General features: G+C 46.9%; 1 protein-coding gene across 1 annotated transcript; it reads right to left on the bottom strand.

The window, feature by feature from the left end:
- Positions 1-365: 365 nt before the first annotated feature.
- On the bottom strand, positions 366-11,412 carry CFAP298 (cilia and flagella associated protein 298). The gene is made up of 8 exons (XM_040423195.1): positions 11,325-11,412; positions 7,683-7,823; positions 6,295-6,462; positions 5,594-5,661; positions 4,482-4,640; positions 3,920-4,051; positions 2,221-2,316; positions 366-600 (listed from the first exon to the last, which is right to left on the bottom strand). Exons 2-8 carry the CDS (start codon positions 7,819-7,821, stop codon positions 490-492), a joined length of 873 nt encoding a protein of 290 aa, XP_040279129.1. The 5' UTR covers positions 7,822-7,823; positions 11,325-11,412; the 3' UTR covers positions 366-489.
- Positions 11,413-15,749: the final 4,337 nt, after the last annotated feature.

Raw genomic sequence — 15,749 nt, forward strand, 5'->3', positions numbered from 1 at the left:
TAAGGGCAGACAGAGTTAAAACAGTGTAAGGCTACTTTCACACTCGCGTTTGTGGCGGATCCGTCATGGAACTGCACCGACAGATCCGTTCAGATAATACAACCGTCTGCATCCGTTCAGAACGGATCCGTTTGTATTATCTGTAACACAGCCAAGACAGATCCGTCTTGAACACCATTCAAAGTCAATGGAGGACGGATCCGTTTTCTATTGTGCCAGATTGTGTCATAGAAAACGGATCCGTCCCCATTGACTTACATTGTGTGCCAGGACGGATCCGTTTGGCTCAGTTTCATCAGACGGACACCAAAACGCTGCAAGCAGCCTCCAGAGCAGAATGGAGACTGAACTGATGCCTTCTGAGTGGATCCTTTTCCATTCAGAATGCATTAGGGCAAAACTGATCCGTTTTGGACCGCGTGTGAGAGCCCTGAACGGATCTCACAAACGGAAACCAAAACGCCAGTGTGAAAGTAGCTTAAGACGTCTTCATCTTGGTCTCCATTTAATGTCTTTTACACCTTGGAACTGCCTTTTCAAGGAGCTGTTGTCTGCCCAATCTGTGTTCAAGTACGAAATATCCTCATCCTCCTCAAGCTTCTGCAATAAATAAAGCGTCGTCGTACATTACACGCTATCCACAGCCAGTTGCACATAGACGTCTCGTGTGAAATGTAAAAGGAGAGCGGAAGAGAACGCAATACGCTTTCTTAACAATGGCTCCTGACCTAGAAGATGTTTAAAGGGGTCGTCTCACTTCAGCAAATGGCATTTATTGTGTAGAGAAAGTTACCACAAGGCGCTTACTAATGTATTGTGATTGTCCATATTGCCTCCACTGGCTGGATTCATCACATTAGACACTGCTCGTTTCCATGGTTGTGACCACCCTGCAATCCATCAGTGGTGGTCGTGCTTGTAAACTATAGGAAGACGCGCTGGCACATGGGCACTCCTGTGGTCCTGGACACCAGAGAGGCATCACCTTGTCCTATAGTGATACTGTTGCTGGATTGCAGGGTGGTCGCAACCATGGAAACGAGAAGTGTATAATGTGATTGAACAATGAATCCAGCCAGCAAAGGAAGCAATATGGATAATCACAATACATTAGTAAGTGCCTTATATTAACTCTCTCTACACGATAAATGCCATTTGCCAATGTGAGACATCCCCTTTAAGTAAGATTCGTAAACTCATTGTCAATTTCTGCTTAAAGAGGCGCTGTCTTCTCTCCTGACATGTCTGTATTAATAACTACTTCAAGTCTCCATATAACAACAATTCTGGAGCATCTGGGCTTATGACTGTATGTTGGGCCACTCCTCTGTTATTTCTACTAGAAGTAATGAATGAATTGCCAGCAGCTTGTAGTAAAGGTACAGAGGGGTGTTACCAGTTGGGGGCGTGTCCCTGCACAGTCTGACACCAGCAGCATTGATTGGACAGAGTCAGCTACACCCGCTACTGGTAACACCTTTACTGCTGGCAATTTATTTGTTGACTTCCAGCAGGAATAATACAGGACTGGCACAACATAGAGACATACAGTAAGAATAGAGGCTTCAGAATCGTTATTACATGGGGAATGCAAGTAGTTACTAAAAGTGACATGTCAGGAGAGGGGACGGGTCTTCTTTAAAGGATTGTCCGCCTAGGAGCTAACAACCTGTGTGCCCACATGCTATATGCTACTGCCGGGCCCCACAGTGGGGCACTGCTGATATACCATTCATCTAGACCGCTAAGGCCTGTGCCAGGCTGCAGAGGTCATGGGACAAGGCCACTTTCTGACCCTACGGGAACTGGACGAGAACGGGGTAGTGGCACCTGCACAGTGGAACTGCAGACAGGTGAGGTTTTGGGGTTTTTATAACGGGGCAAATGTTAGGCTCAATGGGGTTGTTGTCTTCTAGGCTGGACAAAACTTTTATGTAAGATCCGTTTAGAAGTGGGCGAGGAACAAACACCCAGCAATTAATAAACTCTTGTAAATGGCAACTGCAGCACAGAGTATTTCTGGAGACAAGTGGGCTGATCTTGTGGGAGGCAGAGACTGTGCTTAGGTGAGGACATGGCTGCACGCGGAAGGGGTATCCAAATATTCTATGTTGAAATATGAGTGTGACGTTGACTTTCACCCCAGATTTTACTCGCTGAGAGTGAAGACTGCAGCAAATCCGAATGTAGGAAAGAATTGAGAGGGGAGAAAGGGGTTACCTTAAGTTCCTCCTGGCGCCTGTGGTAATGCATCATCATCTTCCTCTGCTCCTCCTCAGATATTACAGGTTCCCGGGCTGGGGCTCCTTGTCCTCTCTAGATGGTGACAGAAATCAGCATTCATAGCGACCACAGAGAGTGGTATAAGGGTCCATTCACACGTCTGGATCCGCAAAACACAGACACCAGCAATGTCCGTTCCGCGTTTTGCGGACCGCACATCGCCAGCACTCTCATAGAAAATGCATTTTCTTGTCCGCAATTGCGGATAAGAATAGGACATGTTCTATTTTTTTTGCGGAAGGGAAGTGCGGATCCGCAAATGCGGAAGCGGACAGCACATTCCGGCCCCATTGAAAATGAATAGGTCCGCACCCATTCCGCAAAATTGCGGAACGGATGCGGACCCATTTTGCGGACGTGTGAATGGACCCTAAAGAAGTCTTATTTTAAAACTGTCCTTACATCCAAGATAAGGGTCAGTCAGAAGAGAACGTTTACCAGATCCCTACAGTTTACCTGAATATGTAAAATACCGAAATTCAGGGGGATCTCTCATTCCGGTCACACATGTGATAACCAGAGAGAGGAGAGGTTTACAAAGAATGTCTCTCACTCTGGAGGACCCATGCATCATGGGGACAGCCCATTGATTTCAATGAGAATTGTGTAATGCTTCATTTCCCCTGTGGTGGCGCTGCGTGGAAACTGAACACTCACTGTCAGGTTTAAGCGGATTGCTGGGACACCCTGTGATCAGCCTATAACCCCTGGACACTTCGAACATAGTGGGATTGCCCAAATCAGACAACCCCTATAGAGAGTGCTGCTTCTCTAAGGTGAAATGAATCCAAGTGAGCCATGTGAATTCAACACAGGATACAATCCCCACTTTCCCCTCCACTGAATATAGGCATTCTGACAACCTCACAGACTTTGCCGTGTAATGGCTATTTTATTGTCCAGGACATAAATATTAATGGCCTATCTTCGGATAGGTCATCAGTATTAGATCGGTGGAGGTCTGACAACCTGCATCCCCATCAATCAGCTGACAGAAGGGGTCGCAGCACTCAGGAGAGCTCTGCAACCTCTTCCTCATCACATCTAGAAGTCTATGGACTGGACCTAAATGGGACTGAGCTGCAATGCCAAGAACAGCTGCGATATAGCGTACAGTGCTCTGTGAAAGGTCCGCAGTGCTTATCTGAGCGTTGTGGCCCCATCAAACAGTTGATTGGCGGGGGTGTCGGAAGTCGAATCCTCACCGATGAGGTATTTATGACACATCCTGAGGATAAGTCATGAATACTGAAACGGTCACTAACTTTTTCAAACAAAAGTCAATAGTTCAAGGAAGTTTATATCTCAGTCCAAGTGCTTTGTTCTATCTTTACAGGTCAGTACTTCGCTGTCATGTCCTCCATGAACCTGGAGCAACTTGAGTAAGCGTGAGAAAGTTAGGAAGCAGATTCTCCTCTACTTTCTGTGTGCAGTGGATGGGAGCCGGTCTCCACCCACGTGGTCAGGGACAACTGCAAACTATAGATCTAGTATACAGAGGAGAAAAATGCCAAAAATGCCAGACTCAAGTCACATAATGACCAGTGCTATTGAGTAATGCAAAGGTTGTTGAAAAGTTAGGTATGCTTTTAGTCCTGGAAACCCCTTTAATGTGGGTTTTACAGCTCCTTGTTACCTTTTGTATCTTCACAATAATTTTTGTCTTCTCATTTTTGCCAGTGTAGTCTACAAGTTTTTTTTTCCTAAGCATCTCCTTCCCGGCCCACCACAACTGGGCATCAGGTTCTGCAATGACCATTTGTCCAGCCTGGAATAAGAAGCGTAAAAATTGTGAGGGGATCCAGTGATATCTTGGGCCACAAATGATTTCCAGAATAAAAAGGTCTTTGTAGAGCTCTATGACCCCTTTGGCACCGTTCAGAGATTTCTGTTACTGAAAACCTGACACAGTACTCTAAGACAGTGGTCTCTAACCGGTAGTGCTCCAGCTAATGCGAAACTACAAATCCCAGCAAGCCAAGTCAGCTGCGGTTTCACAACAGCTGGAGAGCTGTAGGTTGGAGACTAGTAATCTAAGCAAATTGCCAACAGTTTCATTAGATTCCTACCGATTGATCTATAGAACCCGAGATGAACGACATCAGACGAGGCCAATACATATCAGTTTAGGATGAAGTCTCTTATGAAACGATTACTCATAATTCCAGAAAATGAGATCATACATGGACAGTACATACCTGAGTTCCTGAGAGGTCCTCATTGTTTTCAAACTCCATCCGGATGGGGTCGTGTGGTGGTAATCCCATAGGATATACAATCATGACAGCGCCTCTCAGCTGATCCAAGGCATCTTTTACCATCTCCATTGTGAGACAAACATTAGCTTCTGCTTGTTTCTAGACAAAAAAAAAAAAAAAAAAACAAGACAGGGAGATGACGATTGTCACGTTTTGGCATTTAATGCAACAAGGCCTTAGCTGAAAAAAATTATTTAATTAAATTCTGCTTGCCTGTAGTCACCACTAGAGGGAGCTCACTGAAGACATCCTTTCGAAACTTGATAAATCTGTCTTTGGATGGCTCCCCCTGGTGGTGAGCTCTACACTGGAAAACAACATCTTTTTAAAACTGATGACTTCCATAAGGATTGATAGTGGAGATGTAAATCCCTTTTTTAATTTGGTGACATTATGTGTCTCTTGTAGCTGCTATTTTAGCTCTTTCCTTCACAGGGCAGAGCTTAGCTACATGCATCTGCTAAATGAAACTCATGTAGGCGAAGCTAATTAATATATGCCCAAAAAATGGGTAAAGAAATATTTTATTTCCATGACTTTGTTGCTGCTGCTAATCTGTGCTTCCGGAGGCAGAATCAGTCTCCTTCCGCCTCTGGCAGCTGACAATATAAACCCTATATACATCCCCTGTAGACTGAGTCTTCTTAGTTATACTGTCATACGAATGCACAGGCTCTGCACCTTCCCAGACAAGCAGGGCAGAAAACTATCACTATCGGCTGCCCTGCGGTGAACAGAGGATCACTATGTGGAGACCTGGCTGTGGGGAGAGCAACTGAGCATGTGTGACCACCAGCACTCAGCTCAGTAGATCTACATGCGCATATACTTTGAACTCTGGGGGGGCGCCATACTATGCAAGTAATTTCATAACTTCACTAGACGGTTTTAACTGGGAAGCTTTATTTGGATATGATATTTAATGGTGGAGCAAACCCATTAATAAGGTAGAATATGGGCTTAGAAACCATAAGCCGCCATATCTATTTCATAACACCAGACTCAGTATGACGATATAACGGACACACGTAGAGCGCAGTACATGAAGTTACCTTAGATATTAAAGCTTTGGCTTCTTCCATTGTTTTCTGCAAAACCTTCGTCATATTCTCATTTGGTGCTGAAAAGAAGGATAAAATATAAACAATATAATAAAGAGGAAGAACATAATAACTAAAATCTCTCCCCCTGTGCACGTCTACGTTACTGATATTTGTACATGACAGCTCTCCGCGGATGCTCAAGGAAAAAGGGGGACTCCGTGCACTCCTGGAAAAGATGGCAAATCTCCTGAGCACAGACTGGAGGGAAGCTTTCTCCCATAGAGAAGCCGTCAGTGTACTACTGTCAGTGTATGCGGCATTGGGACTATTCAATGCAGCCCTGGTGTCCAAAATGCACTGGGGAAGGGAAGCCAGGTGTTGTACAACCGGGTGATGTTCAAAATGGGCGAAGCGCTGCAACAGGTGGGTGGAGTGCCACATAAAAGGGCATTTCCATGCCCGGGAAAATCTCCAACAGCACATATCTCCACAGCGAATCGTCGGGGTATCGGATCCCCGACGATCAGATATTGAAGGGCTATCTTGAGAATAGGCCATCAATATAAAAATCCTGGAACGCCCCTTTAAAATACCACATTACGCCAGCTTACACTGCACTCTACTTGAACATTTATTCTTTTCCGCAATATTTTATTCCATTAAAACCAATGAAACCACAGAGAGATTCGGGCACCAGCTGCCATCGTTACCATGCCCATTCCGCCTGCCAATCTCATCCTTCTTGAAGACGCTCCCTCCGCTGGGCACACATTTTGCTTCCCATTCATCCTTCAGCTTCAGCTCCTCGATCTGCTCGTCCGTTAACCCCTGCATGTTGGGGGGCAGTGTGATGCCGTGTTCCGCCAATTCCTCCATCTCTGTGAATGAAGAGAGCTGCATTAGTAACAGAGAAGAATACGCCCTGACCGTCCTGCCGTAGACTGCACCCCAATCCAGGGGGGGAGAGGACAGCAACACTGGCCATGTCATGAGTGCTGCTCCCGAAATGTGGAGTCTCCTGCTCTACCCCTTATACAGGGCGAGTCAAAAGTCACAGGACACCCTTTTACTTCAGAAACGAAAGGGAAAATGAAATATCTGAATACCCCAGCAAGTAATGGATGAGGCGGCCTATCTTTTAGGCCATGTCCGGAACATGGCCGCCATCTTGAAAGCTGCCTCATTGGATCAAGGGCAGATTTTTTCCAGTGGAAAGGGGTCCATGCAGCATATCAAAGAATTTTCTCAGAAATCGATTGCCGCAATCATATTTGCAATATCTCTTGTGGTTCAAAAGTTATCAATGCAGAAAGTTGCAACTACAACCGGGAACGTTCCCTGTGATGCACAGCTATCTGATGTGTTCGGTGTGTGCCCCCGGGTGCTGAACACAGAACTCTGAAGTTTTGAACCACAATAGTTACTGCAAATCTAATTGTGGCAATCGATTTCTTAGAAAATTCTTTTTTTTTTTTTTTTTTTTATATGCTACATGACCCCCTTCCCACAGATTTTTTTTTTGCCTTTGATCCAATATGGCGGCTTTCAAGATGGCGGCCATGTTCTGGAACATGGCCTAAAAGATAGGCCCCCTCACCCATTACTTGCTGCGGAATACAGATATTTCATTTTTTTTGTTTGTTTCCGAAATAAAAGGGTGTCCTGGGACTTCTGACTCTGTATTCCAGTCAAGGCTAAATGTTTAATGATCATGATTTATGATGGACATCCTTGGCAGTGAAATGGTTAACTATAAGCCGGGTGCGACCCTGTGGTGCGTGTGGCACATGTGGCCGATCCACGCCCAGCTACTGCAACCAATGGTCGTACAAGTTTTGAAGGAACCTTGTGCGGCGATTGGTTGCAATGGATGGGCGTGGCCTGTCTGTGCCCCTAGTGATTGGTGATTATTTTATATATTTTTTTATTTAAAGGGGAATGCCCTTTATTTACTATGTATGTATGTATGTATGTGAAATACGCAGCAAGATGCAGTCAGTCACTTGTATCCCCCCTAAACCTCCCATGCTCCACACTTTGGACAGCAGCGTGCCCCCCCCCCCCCCCCCATCCTCTCCGTGCACACGGGTCTCCTCACCTGAACAGATCCTACTGACTTTCAGTCGTCCATTGTATACGGAGGCCACCTGCTTCACCAGCTCCTCTACAGAAACGTGAACAGTCGTATCAAACAGAAACTGGCTCTCGTCGCCGTGTTTCACGTGTAAGCGCACCATTTCTGGGGAGAAGGAGAAAACCGTCACCTGACAGCACTGGGGACATCCGTTAACAATACATCACACTGGGAATTTTCCATTGAGAGGTCTGTACATCATATAGTCATCAACATGCCATTCTGACAAGTATACCGAGATAAGCGGCACTATGTAGGCGATGCTTATCTCTCGTCTGCCACAGATCACTTTTGCAGCAAGTTCCTTCTCCTCCTGCTGCACCCTGGCATGATGTGTTCCTCTTTTAAGAAAGAGGTTCTGCAGCAGCTTATCGTGAGGGCCTCCGGCGCTTTTCTGCACCACGTCTGCTCTCCGGCTCCAGCAGTATCAGCAATTTGGCCCCTATGAGAACCTGGTCCCACGATTCCACTCTAGGCCAAGCACCGCTCCGAGGTAATCTCAGACCACCCATGTTATAGTAATGGGGGGAGCGGAGTTAGGCTGGGGCACCGGTGGCTCAACCTAAAATCTCTGTATGGCAGGGCAGCCACTGAGCTGCATGCGGTGGCAAGGGCTGGATTTAATGCGATTCTGGGGCTGTAGCAACTTGCGAATTGCGCTGTGACCCCATTCAATTCCATGGCTGCACCGCTACACAGCTGTGATTTGAATGGGACTACAGGGCCTGTCCGGAGGCCCCCTGCTGGAAAGGTGACTATTCCGAGTGCAGCGGGAGACCACGGAGTGGGAGTAATAGCAAGCGCTTCACTCCCGCTCCGTGGTCACGTGACACAAACGAATTCTCGATGAAAAAAATTTGCATCGAGGATTTTTTCGTGTCGAATTACTCGATTTAGTTGAGTACTCGTTGCAGCCCTACGATGAAGCATGTCGCCTGTTGCATTGTGAACCCATGGACAAGCAGTAGGCTGGGGCTTCACGACGGCAATATGTGTTGCGCAAGAGGAAGTCAAAAAAAAAAAAAAAAAGTTGCAACTTGCTGTAGCGTCACTATGTGAGAGTGTGATTAGCTGTAGTCACATAAACCTCCAGACTCACACTGCCTGCCTGTACTATCTGCGTGTGTTGACTCTCCAGTGTGCTTCTATGAGATGTAGCTTCACACTGTATGTAAGAGCTGACCAAGGAGAGAGAGATGGCAGGAGAGAGGCTCAAGCTGCATCACATGTGAGGGGATAGCAGCTCTGTATCATTGATCTGTCATGGTTGCCCTCAGAGCAGTGCAGAGTGTTGAGACTCTGTCCCCTATGTCTCTGCAAAGCCAGGCATGATGGGAAATGTAGGAATCACTCTGAAAACCATATCTGAGGGGAGAAGAAATAAAGATGGCTGACAACCCACAACTTACACATAAACAGGTATACACAAAAGCCTCTATCCTGCACTATAGAGGTAAAGAAAGAAAAAAATCCCGGTGTACTTCTTTAACCCTTTCCCCACCGCTAGGCCTTTAAAGAGGACGCCTGCCATAGCTGCCAGGTTTCTGCTGTTTTAAACAGCAGACACCCAGGGCTAATGCTTGCGATCGGCGATAACGCAGATCACAGACATTTAACCCCTCAGACGCCATGGTCAATTGTGACCACTGCATCGGAGGCGGCTTTCCCAGGGAGTGCTGCGCTCCCCAGGGCGATCGGGGGGAGAGCTGTGGGTTGTATGTAAAAGCCCTGCACTCGGAAGAAGCCAAGGCTTTTACAGCTGTAGTTCCTATGGAGCCCTGCAGGTGGCAGGTCTCCATAAAAACACAGCGAATCTGCAACGAATTGCAATATAAGAGCTCATGCACAGGAACGTATTTTCTTTCCGTCTCCGTTCGTTTTTTTTGCGTACCATATGCGGAACCATTCACTTCAATAGGTCTGCAAAAAAACTAGAAGTTACTCTGTGTGCATTCCGTATTTCCATTCCGCAAAAAAATAGAACATGTCCTATTATTGTCCGCATTACAGACAAGGATAGGACTGTTCTATTACGGGCCAGATGTTCCGTAAAAAACGGAATGTACACGGATGTCATCTGTATTTTTAGCGGATCTGTTTTTCGCGGACCGCAAAATACATACGGTTGTGTGCATGGAGCCTAAGGAAGAAGCATTTAAATAATTGCTTCTTATAATCACCTAGGGCAGTGATGGTGAACCTTTTAGAGACTGAGTGCCCAAACTTCAACCCAAAGCCCACTTATTTATCGCAAAGTGCCAACCCGGTAATTTAACCTGAATTCTACAGTCAAACATAGTATATCTTCCATGTACTCTATAATTTAGCTATGATAGCCTGCTACACTCAGTGCGCTGCCTGTGCTGTTCATAGCGAGCCCTGCGCTAATGAAGGGCAGGAAAAATCTAAGTCATATTAGTGTGCCATAGACTTTTTCCAGGGTGCGGGTGCCCACAGAGAGCGCTCCGAGTGCCGCCTCTGGCACCCGTGCCATAGGCTCGCCAACACTGACCTAGGGTCACGTAAAAAAGTTTAAAAAAAAAAGTTAAAAAATATTTCCCCATAATTAAAATAAACAACCAAAAAATTGTATGCATTGCGTGTCCCAATAAGCTTGAACTATTGAAATATGAACACATTTATCCCGTATGGTGAACGCCGTAATGGAAAAAAATCGAAATACCCGATTTGCTGTTTTTTTCAGCGATTCAGAAACGGATTTATTTTTTTCATAAGAGTGATAAAATATTACAGATCGCCCTGCAAAAACTTAGCCCTCACAAAGGTCCATAGACACAACTATAATAAAAAGTTATGGGAGCTCAGAGTATAGTGATGAAAAGAGAAAAATTATTATTTCCAAAGTTTTTATTTTTCAGTATTACAACACAAGAAAAACTAAATAAATGTGGTATCGCTGTGATCGCCCTCGGAGAATAAAGGTAACATTTCTGTGTCCGCACAGTGAACGTCGTAAAAACTAAACCCATAAAACAGTGGCAGAATTGTGTTTTTTTCCCCCCAATTCTTCCCCCATTTGGAATTGTTTTCCAGCTCCCCACTACCTCGTATAAAATAATAAATGGTGCCGATAGAAAATACAAATTGTCCCTCAAAAAAAAAAAGAAAACAAGCCCTTATACGGCTATGTGAACAGAAAAATAAAAACATTATGGCTCCAGGAAAGCAGGGAGTGAAAAAAATGGAAACGCATAAAGCGGGAAATCCTCTGGGGCTGACAGGGTTAAAGGATTTCTTCATTAACAATGTCCATCGCCTCTTGACAGGAGGTGACCACCGCTCTCCATGGTCACCACCGTTCCGTTCACACAGATTTGGGGACCCCCGCTGTTGTGATATATTCAGACGGCGCTGTATGTACCCCTTACATTTCCCGAATCCTGTGTGTGAACATAGGCTTAGAAGAAGACCCAACAGCTGATAGGAGGTAGATTCAGGCAAATTGCAGAGAAGCTTTGCTGCAAGAACTACAAGTTTCAGCATCCTACATCAGACTGGTAGATGGCGGATCAGCAGTTCCCTACATATACAGCAGCAGCATATAACTGTATATATAGATTATTATATATTACATAAGGCGCTTACCTTCAGCTCCTCTACGTCCTGCAGACTGCTGCACACACTAAACTTCCTGGACTGGTTTGCAGGGAGACGACCGTCAACATCCGGCGATAGCTAGGGAGGAGCTAGTAACAGTCGGGTACAGAAGCCACACCTCTTGTCGCTGATTGGTCGGCTCTCTCTTTGGCGGCTTAGTGTGGAGTGTATGACGTCACCAGCTCTGGCGTACAGCTGGGCGGGGAAGAGACCCGGAGGTGGCACTAGGTGCGTTAGCGTTAGGGGGCCAAGGGCAGCTGGCTCTTATCTGGGGGCCCCGCTAGTTAGGATAGTGGTAGGGGGAGCTGGGTCTTATCTGGGGGCCCCGCTAGTTGGGATAGTGTTAGGAGCAGCTGGGTCTTATCTGGGGGCTCCACTAGTTGGGATAGTGTTAGGGGCAGCTGGGTCTTATATGGGGGCCCCACTAGTTAGGATAGTGTTAGGGGCAGCTGGGTCTTATCTGGGGGCCCCGCTAGTTAGGATAGTGTTAGGGGCAGCTGGGTCTTATCTGGGGGCCCCGCTAGTTGGGATAGTGTTAGGGGCAGCTGGGTCTTATCTGGGGGCCCCGCTAGTTGGGATAGTGTTAGGGGCAGCTGGGTCTTATCTGGGGGCTCCACTAGTTGGGATAGTGTTAGGGGCAGCTGGGTCTTATCTGGGGGCCCCGCTAGTTAGGATAGTGTTAGGGGCAGCTGGGTCTTATCTGGGGGCCCCGCTAGTTGGGATAGTGGTAGGGGCAGCTGGGTCTTATATGGGGGCCCCGCTAGTTAGGATAGTGTTAGGGGCAGCTGGGTCTTATATGGGGGCCCCACTAGTTAGGATAGTGTTAGGGGCAGCTGGGTCTTATCTGGGGGCCCCGCTAGTTAGGATAGTGTTAGGGGCAGCTGGGTCTTATCTGGGGGCCCCGCTAGTTGGGATAGTGTTAGGAGCAGCTGGGTCTTATCTGGGGGCTCCACTAGTTGGGATAGTGTTAGGGGCAGCTGGGTCTTATATGGGGGCCCCGCTAGTTAGGATAGTGTTAGGGGCAGCTGGGTCTTATCTGGGGGCCCCGCTAGTTAGGATAGTGTTAGGGGCAGCTGGGTCTTATCTGGGGGCCCCGCTAGTTGGGATAGTGGTAGGGGCAGCTGGGTCTTATATGGGGGCCCCGCTAGTTAGGATAGTGTTAGGGGCAGCTGGGTCTTATATGGGGGCCCCACTAGTTAGGATAGTGTTAGGGGCAGCTGGGTCTTATCTGGGGGCCCCGCTAGTTAGAATAGTGTTAGGGGCAGCTGGGTCTTATCTGGGGGCCCCGCTAGTTAGTATAGTGTTAGGGGCAGCTGGGTCTTATCTGGGGGCCCCGCTAGTTGGGATAGTGGTAGGGGCAGCTGGGTCTTATCTGGGGGGCCCCGCTAGTTGGGATAGTGGTAGGGGCAGCTGGGTCTTATCTGAGGGCCCCGCTAGTTGGGATAGTGTTAGGGGCTTCAGTGTCATCTGGAGCTGGCACTCATGGTGAGGTTTTTTGGGTGTCACATTAGTATAGAATGAGGGCATGGGTGGCAGTGCACACAGGAAAACAATGGATCGGTGTGGAGTTTAGAGGGGCCAAATGAAGTTCCCTTTTATCAGTCCATGAAAAAGGCCAAATAAATAGGGTTGAGCGAACCCGAACTGTAAAGTTCGGGTTCGTACTGAACTTTAGGATTTTTGGACACTGAAGCCGAAGAAAGTTCGGTGTTCGGTGAGTTAATGGCGCTTTTTGAAAGGCTGCAGAGCAGCCAATCAACAAGAGTTTAACTCGTGTGCCCTTAGAAGCCATCACAGCCAAGCCTACTAATGGCATGGCTGTGATTGGCCAGTACAGCATGTGACCCAGCCTCTATATAAGCTGCACGACACTCTGCTGTGCTTAGTGTAGGGAGAGGATGCTGCTGCTGTGAGGGAGAGAATAGGAAAGAAACTTTAATCAGAAGTGCTTGTTAACTCAGCGATCTACCTAGATTTTGTTTTGTGGGTGCAGTGCACAATCTTTTTACCCTGCCCTGAGCCCAGTGACAGAGAAAAAGAACTTGTATCCGTCTGTTAGTTAGGTGGGCGTCGGCGGCCATTTTGTGCAAGTTCAGTGCACCACACAGCATATGTGCATTTGTGACAGTCAAATACAAGGTTTAAATACTGCAATTATATTCTGGGTTTAAAAAAAACACCAATTTTTTGGAAGACACTACATCTGGGGCCTTTGCTGCATTTCTGACAGTGAAATACAAGATTTAAATACTGCAATTATATACTGGGTTAAAAAAAACACCCATTTACTCTCAGTGAACCTAATTGTTGACTATTGGCGATTACATTGTCGCCTGACATAAACCATCTGTTAGTTTGGTTGGTGAACGCAAAGAATGAGGAGAGCGTCAAATAAGGGACGTGGCCCCGGTCTTGGTGCTGCTGGTGGATCTCCTGTTGCAGGGAGAGGACTTGGTCGATCTGTGCCAGCTACACGCACAAGTGAAACACCTTCCTCAGGTGCGAGTAGGCGACAGAATCTTCAGCGGTATTTGGTCGGACCTAATGCGGCTCTATGAATGGTGAGGCCAGAACAAGTACAGGCGATAGATTGGGTTGCTGACAGTGCCTCCAGTTCCTTCACGTTGTCTCCTGCTGAAAGATCAGAGTTGGCACCTGCAGCCTATGTCCATCAGTCTTTCACCTCACCCCCTTGGAAATCAGCCAAGCAGTCTGAGCCCCAAGTCATGCAGCAGTCTCTTCTGCTTTTTGAGGACTCTGCTAGCAGGGTTTCCGTGGGTCATCCACCTAGCCCTGCCCCAGAAGTGGAAGAGATTGAGTGCACTGATGCCCAACCACTTATGTTTCAGGAGGACATGGGAAGACCACCGCAGCACGTCTCTGATGATGACGAAACACAGGCGCCAACTGCTGTGGCTTTCTGCAGACCAACAAGGAAGGCAGAGGTAAAGAGTGGGTGGAAGATGATGTGAAGGATGATGAGATACTAGACCCCACATGGAATCAAGGTCATGCGAGTGACCTGTCTAGTTCGGAGGAAGAGGCGGTGGTTGCACAGAGGCACCAGCACAGCAAAAGAGGGAGCAGGGTGCAAAAGCGTCTGTTACATTCTTGGGTGACATTTTACAATTTTTGCCGTGAATAAACCCCTGCTCTGCATAGGCGACAGGGACCTAAATTTAAAAAAATCGTCCGTTACATTGTCAGGTGACATTTTACCAATTTTGCCGTATACAAACCCCTGTTCTGCACAGGTGACAGGGACCAATTTTTTTTTTTAAATCGTCTGTTCAATTGGTGGGTGACATAAACACAGTTTTGCCATGAATAAACCCCTGCTCTGCATAGTTGACACAGAAATTTTAAAAAAATCGTCTGTTCCATTGGTGGGTGACATTAACCCATTTTGCCTATGAAAAACCCCTGCTCTGCTTAGGCGACAGGGACTTAAATTTCTCACGCGCCCCCTCCTTTCATTCGATCCTTCCGCTTTAACAACTTGTCCCATATTTCCGCTCAATCACATTTCAGCCATTGACCTCCCTTGGATGTGGTCTCCCTTTCTCACGCTCTATCTCTGGTGTGGAACCCTGATTCGCCGCTAACTGTGATCCACATGGTAGGCGCAGAAAAGAACATCGAAAGTTGATAGAGAAGATATCCAATTAGATCGTGGACAGCACGGGGACATGCGACATGATGGAGCAGTATGTGTGCACACGCCTACACAAACTTACTGATGGGTCTGCCCTCTTCAACTTCTGGGTCTCCAAATTGGGCACATGGCCTGAGCTTGCCCTTTACGCCTTGGAGGTGCTGGCCTGCCCTGCAGCCAGTGTATTGTCTGAACGTGTTTTTAGCACGGCTGGGGGGGGTATCACAGGTTATATTTCCCAATGTTTTGGGGTCTACCCAAATTTAAACAAAAAAATTAAATAAAAAACAAAAACCAGTGTTGGCTACCTACACCGCCTCCGCAACCTCCAACTCCATATGGACCTCGTCCTCCTAGATCAAGATTATTACTTTTTATTTTTATGTATTTTAAGTCATTTCCCTATCCATATTTGTTTTCATAGCACTTGCCATGCTCTTAACCACATTTTGCTGCCATTTGCTGCCCTCTATCCCTTTCCATGACTTTTTTAGAGCCATTTTAGTGCTCAAAAGTTCATGTCCCCATTGACTTCAATGGAGTTCGGGGTCAAGTTCGCGTCCCGAACTCAAACTTTTTTGTGAAGTTCGGCCGAAGCCGAACATCCAGGTGTCCGCTCAACTCTACATATAAACTATAATGAAAATCACGAACATTGCAAAGCACGCTGGGGGATTTCACCCCTGAAGGCTGCAGAATTGTAAATGCAGCCCCAGGACTATGTCCACAAGGGATGGATACTCAGTGTTTCCAGCTCA

This window comes from Bufo bufo, chromosome 3 (genome assembly GCF_905171765.1).
Source record: "Bufo bufo chromosome 3, aBufBuf1.1, whole genome shotgun sequence".
NCBI lineage: Eukaryota > Metazoa > Chordata > Amphibia > Anura > Bufonidae > Bufo > Bufo bufo.

Coding starts and splice junctions, on each gene's coding strand:
- CFAP298 (XM_040423195.1), bottom strand. CDS start 7,821: ATGGTGCGCTTACACGTGAAACACGGCGACGAGAGCCAGTTTCTGTTT. Junction 6,463..7,682: donor AGTCAGTAGGATCTGTTCAG/GTGAGGAGACCC, acceptor CTTCATTCACAG/AGATGGAGGAATTGGCGGAA. Junction 2,317..3,919: donor TTATTGTGAAGATACAAAAG/GTAACAAGGAGC, acceptor GTCACCATCTAG/AGAGGACAAGGAGCCCCAGC.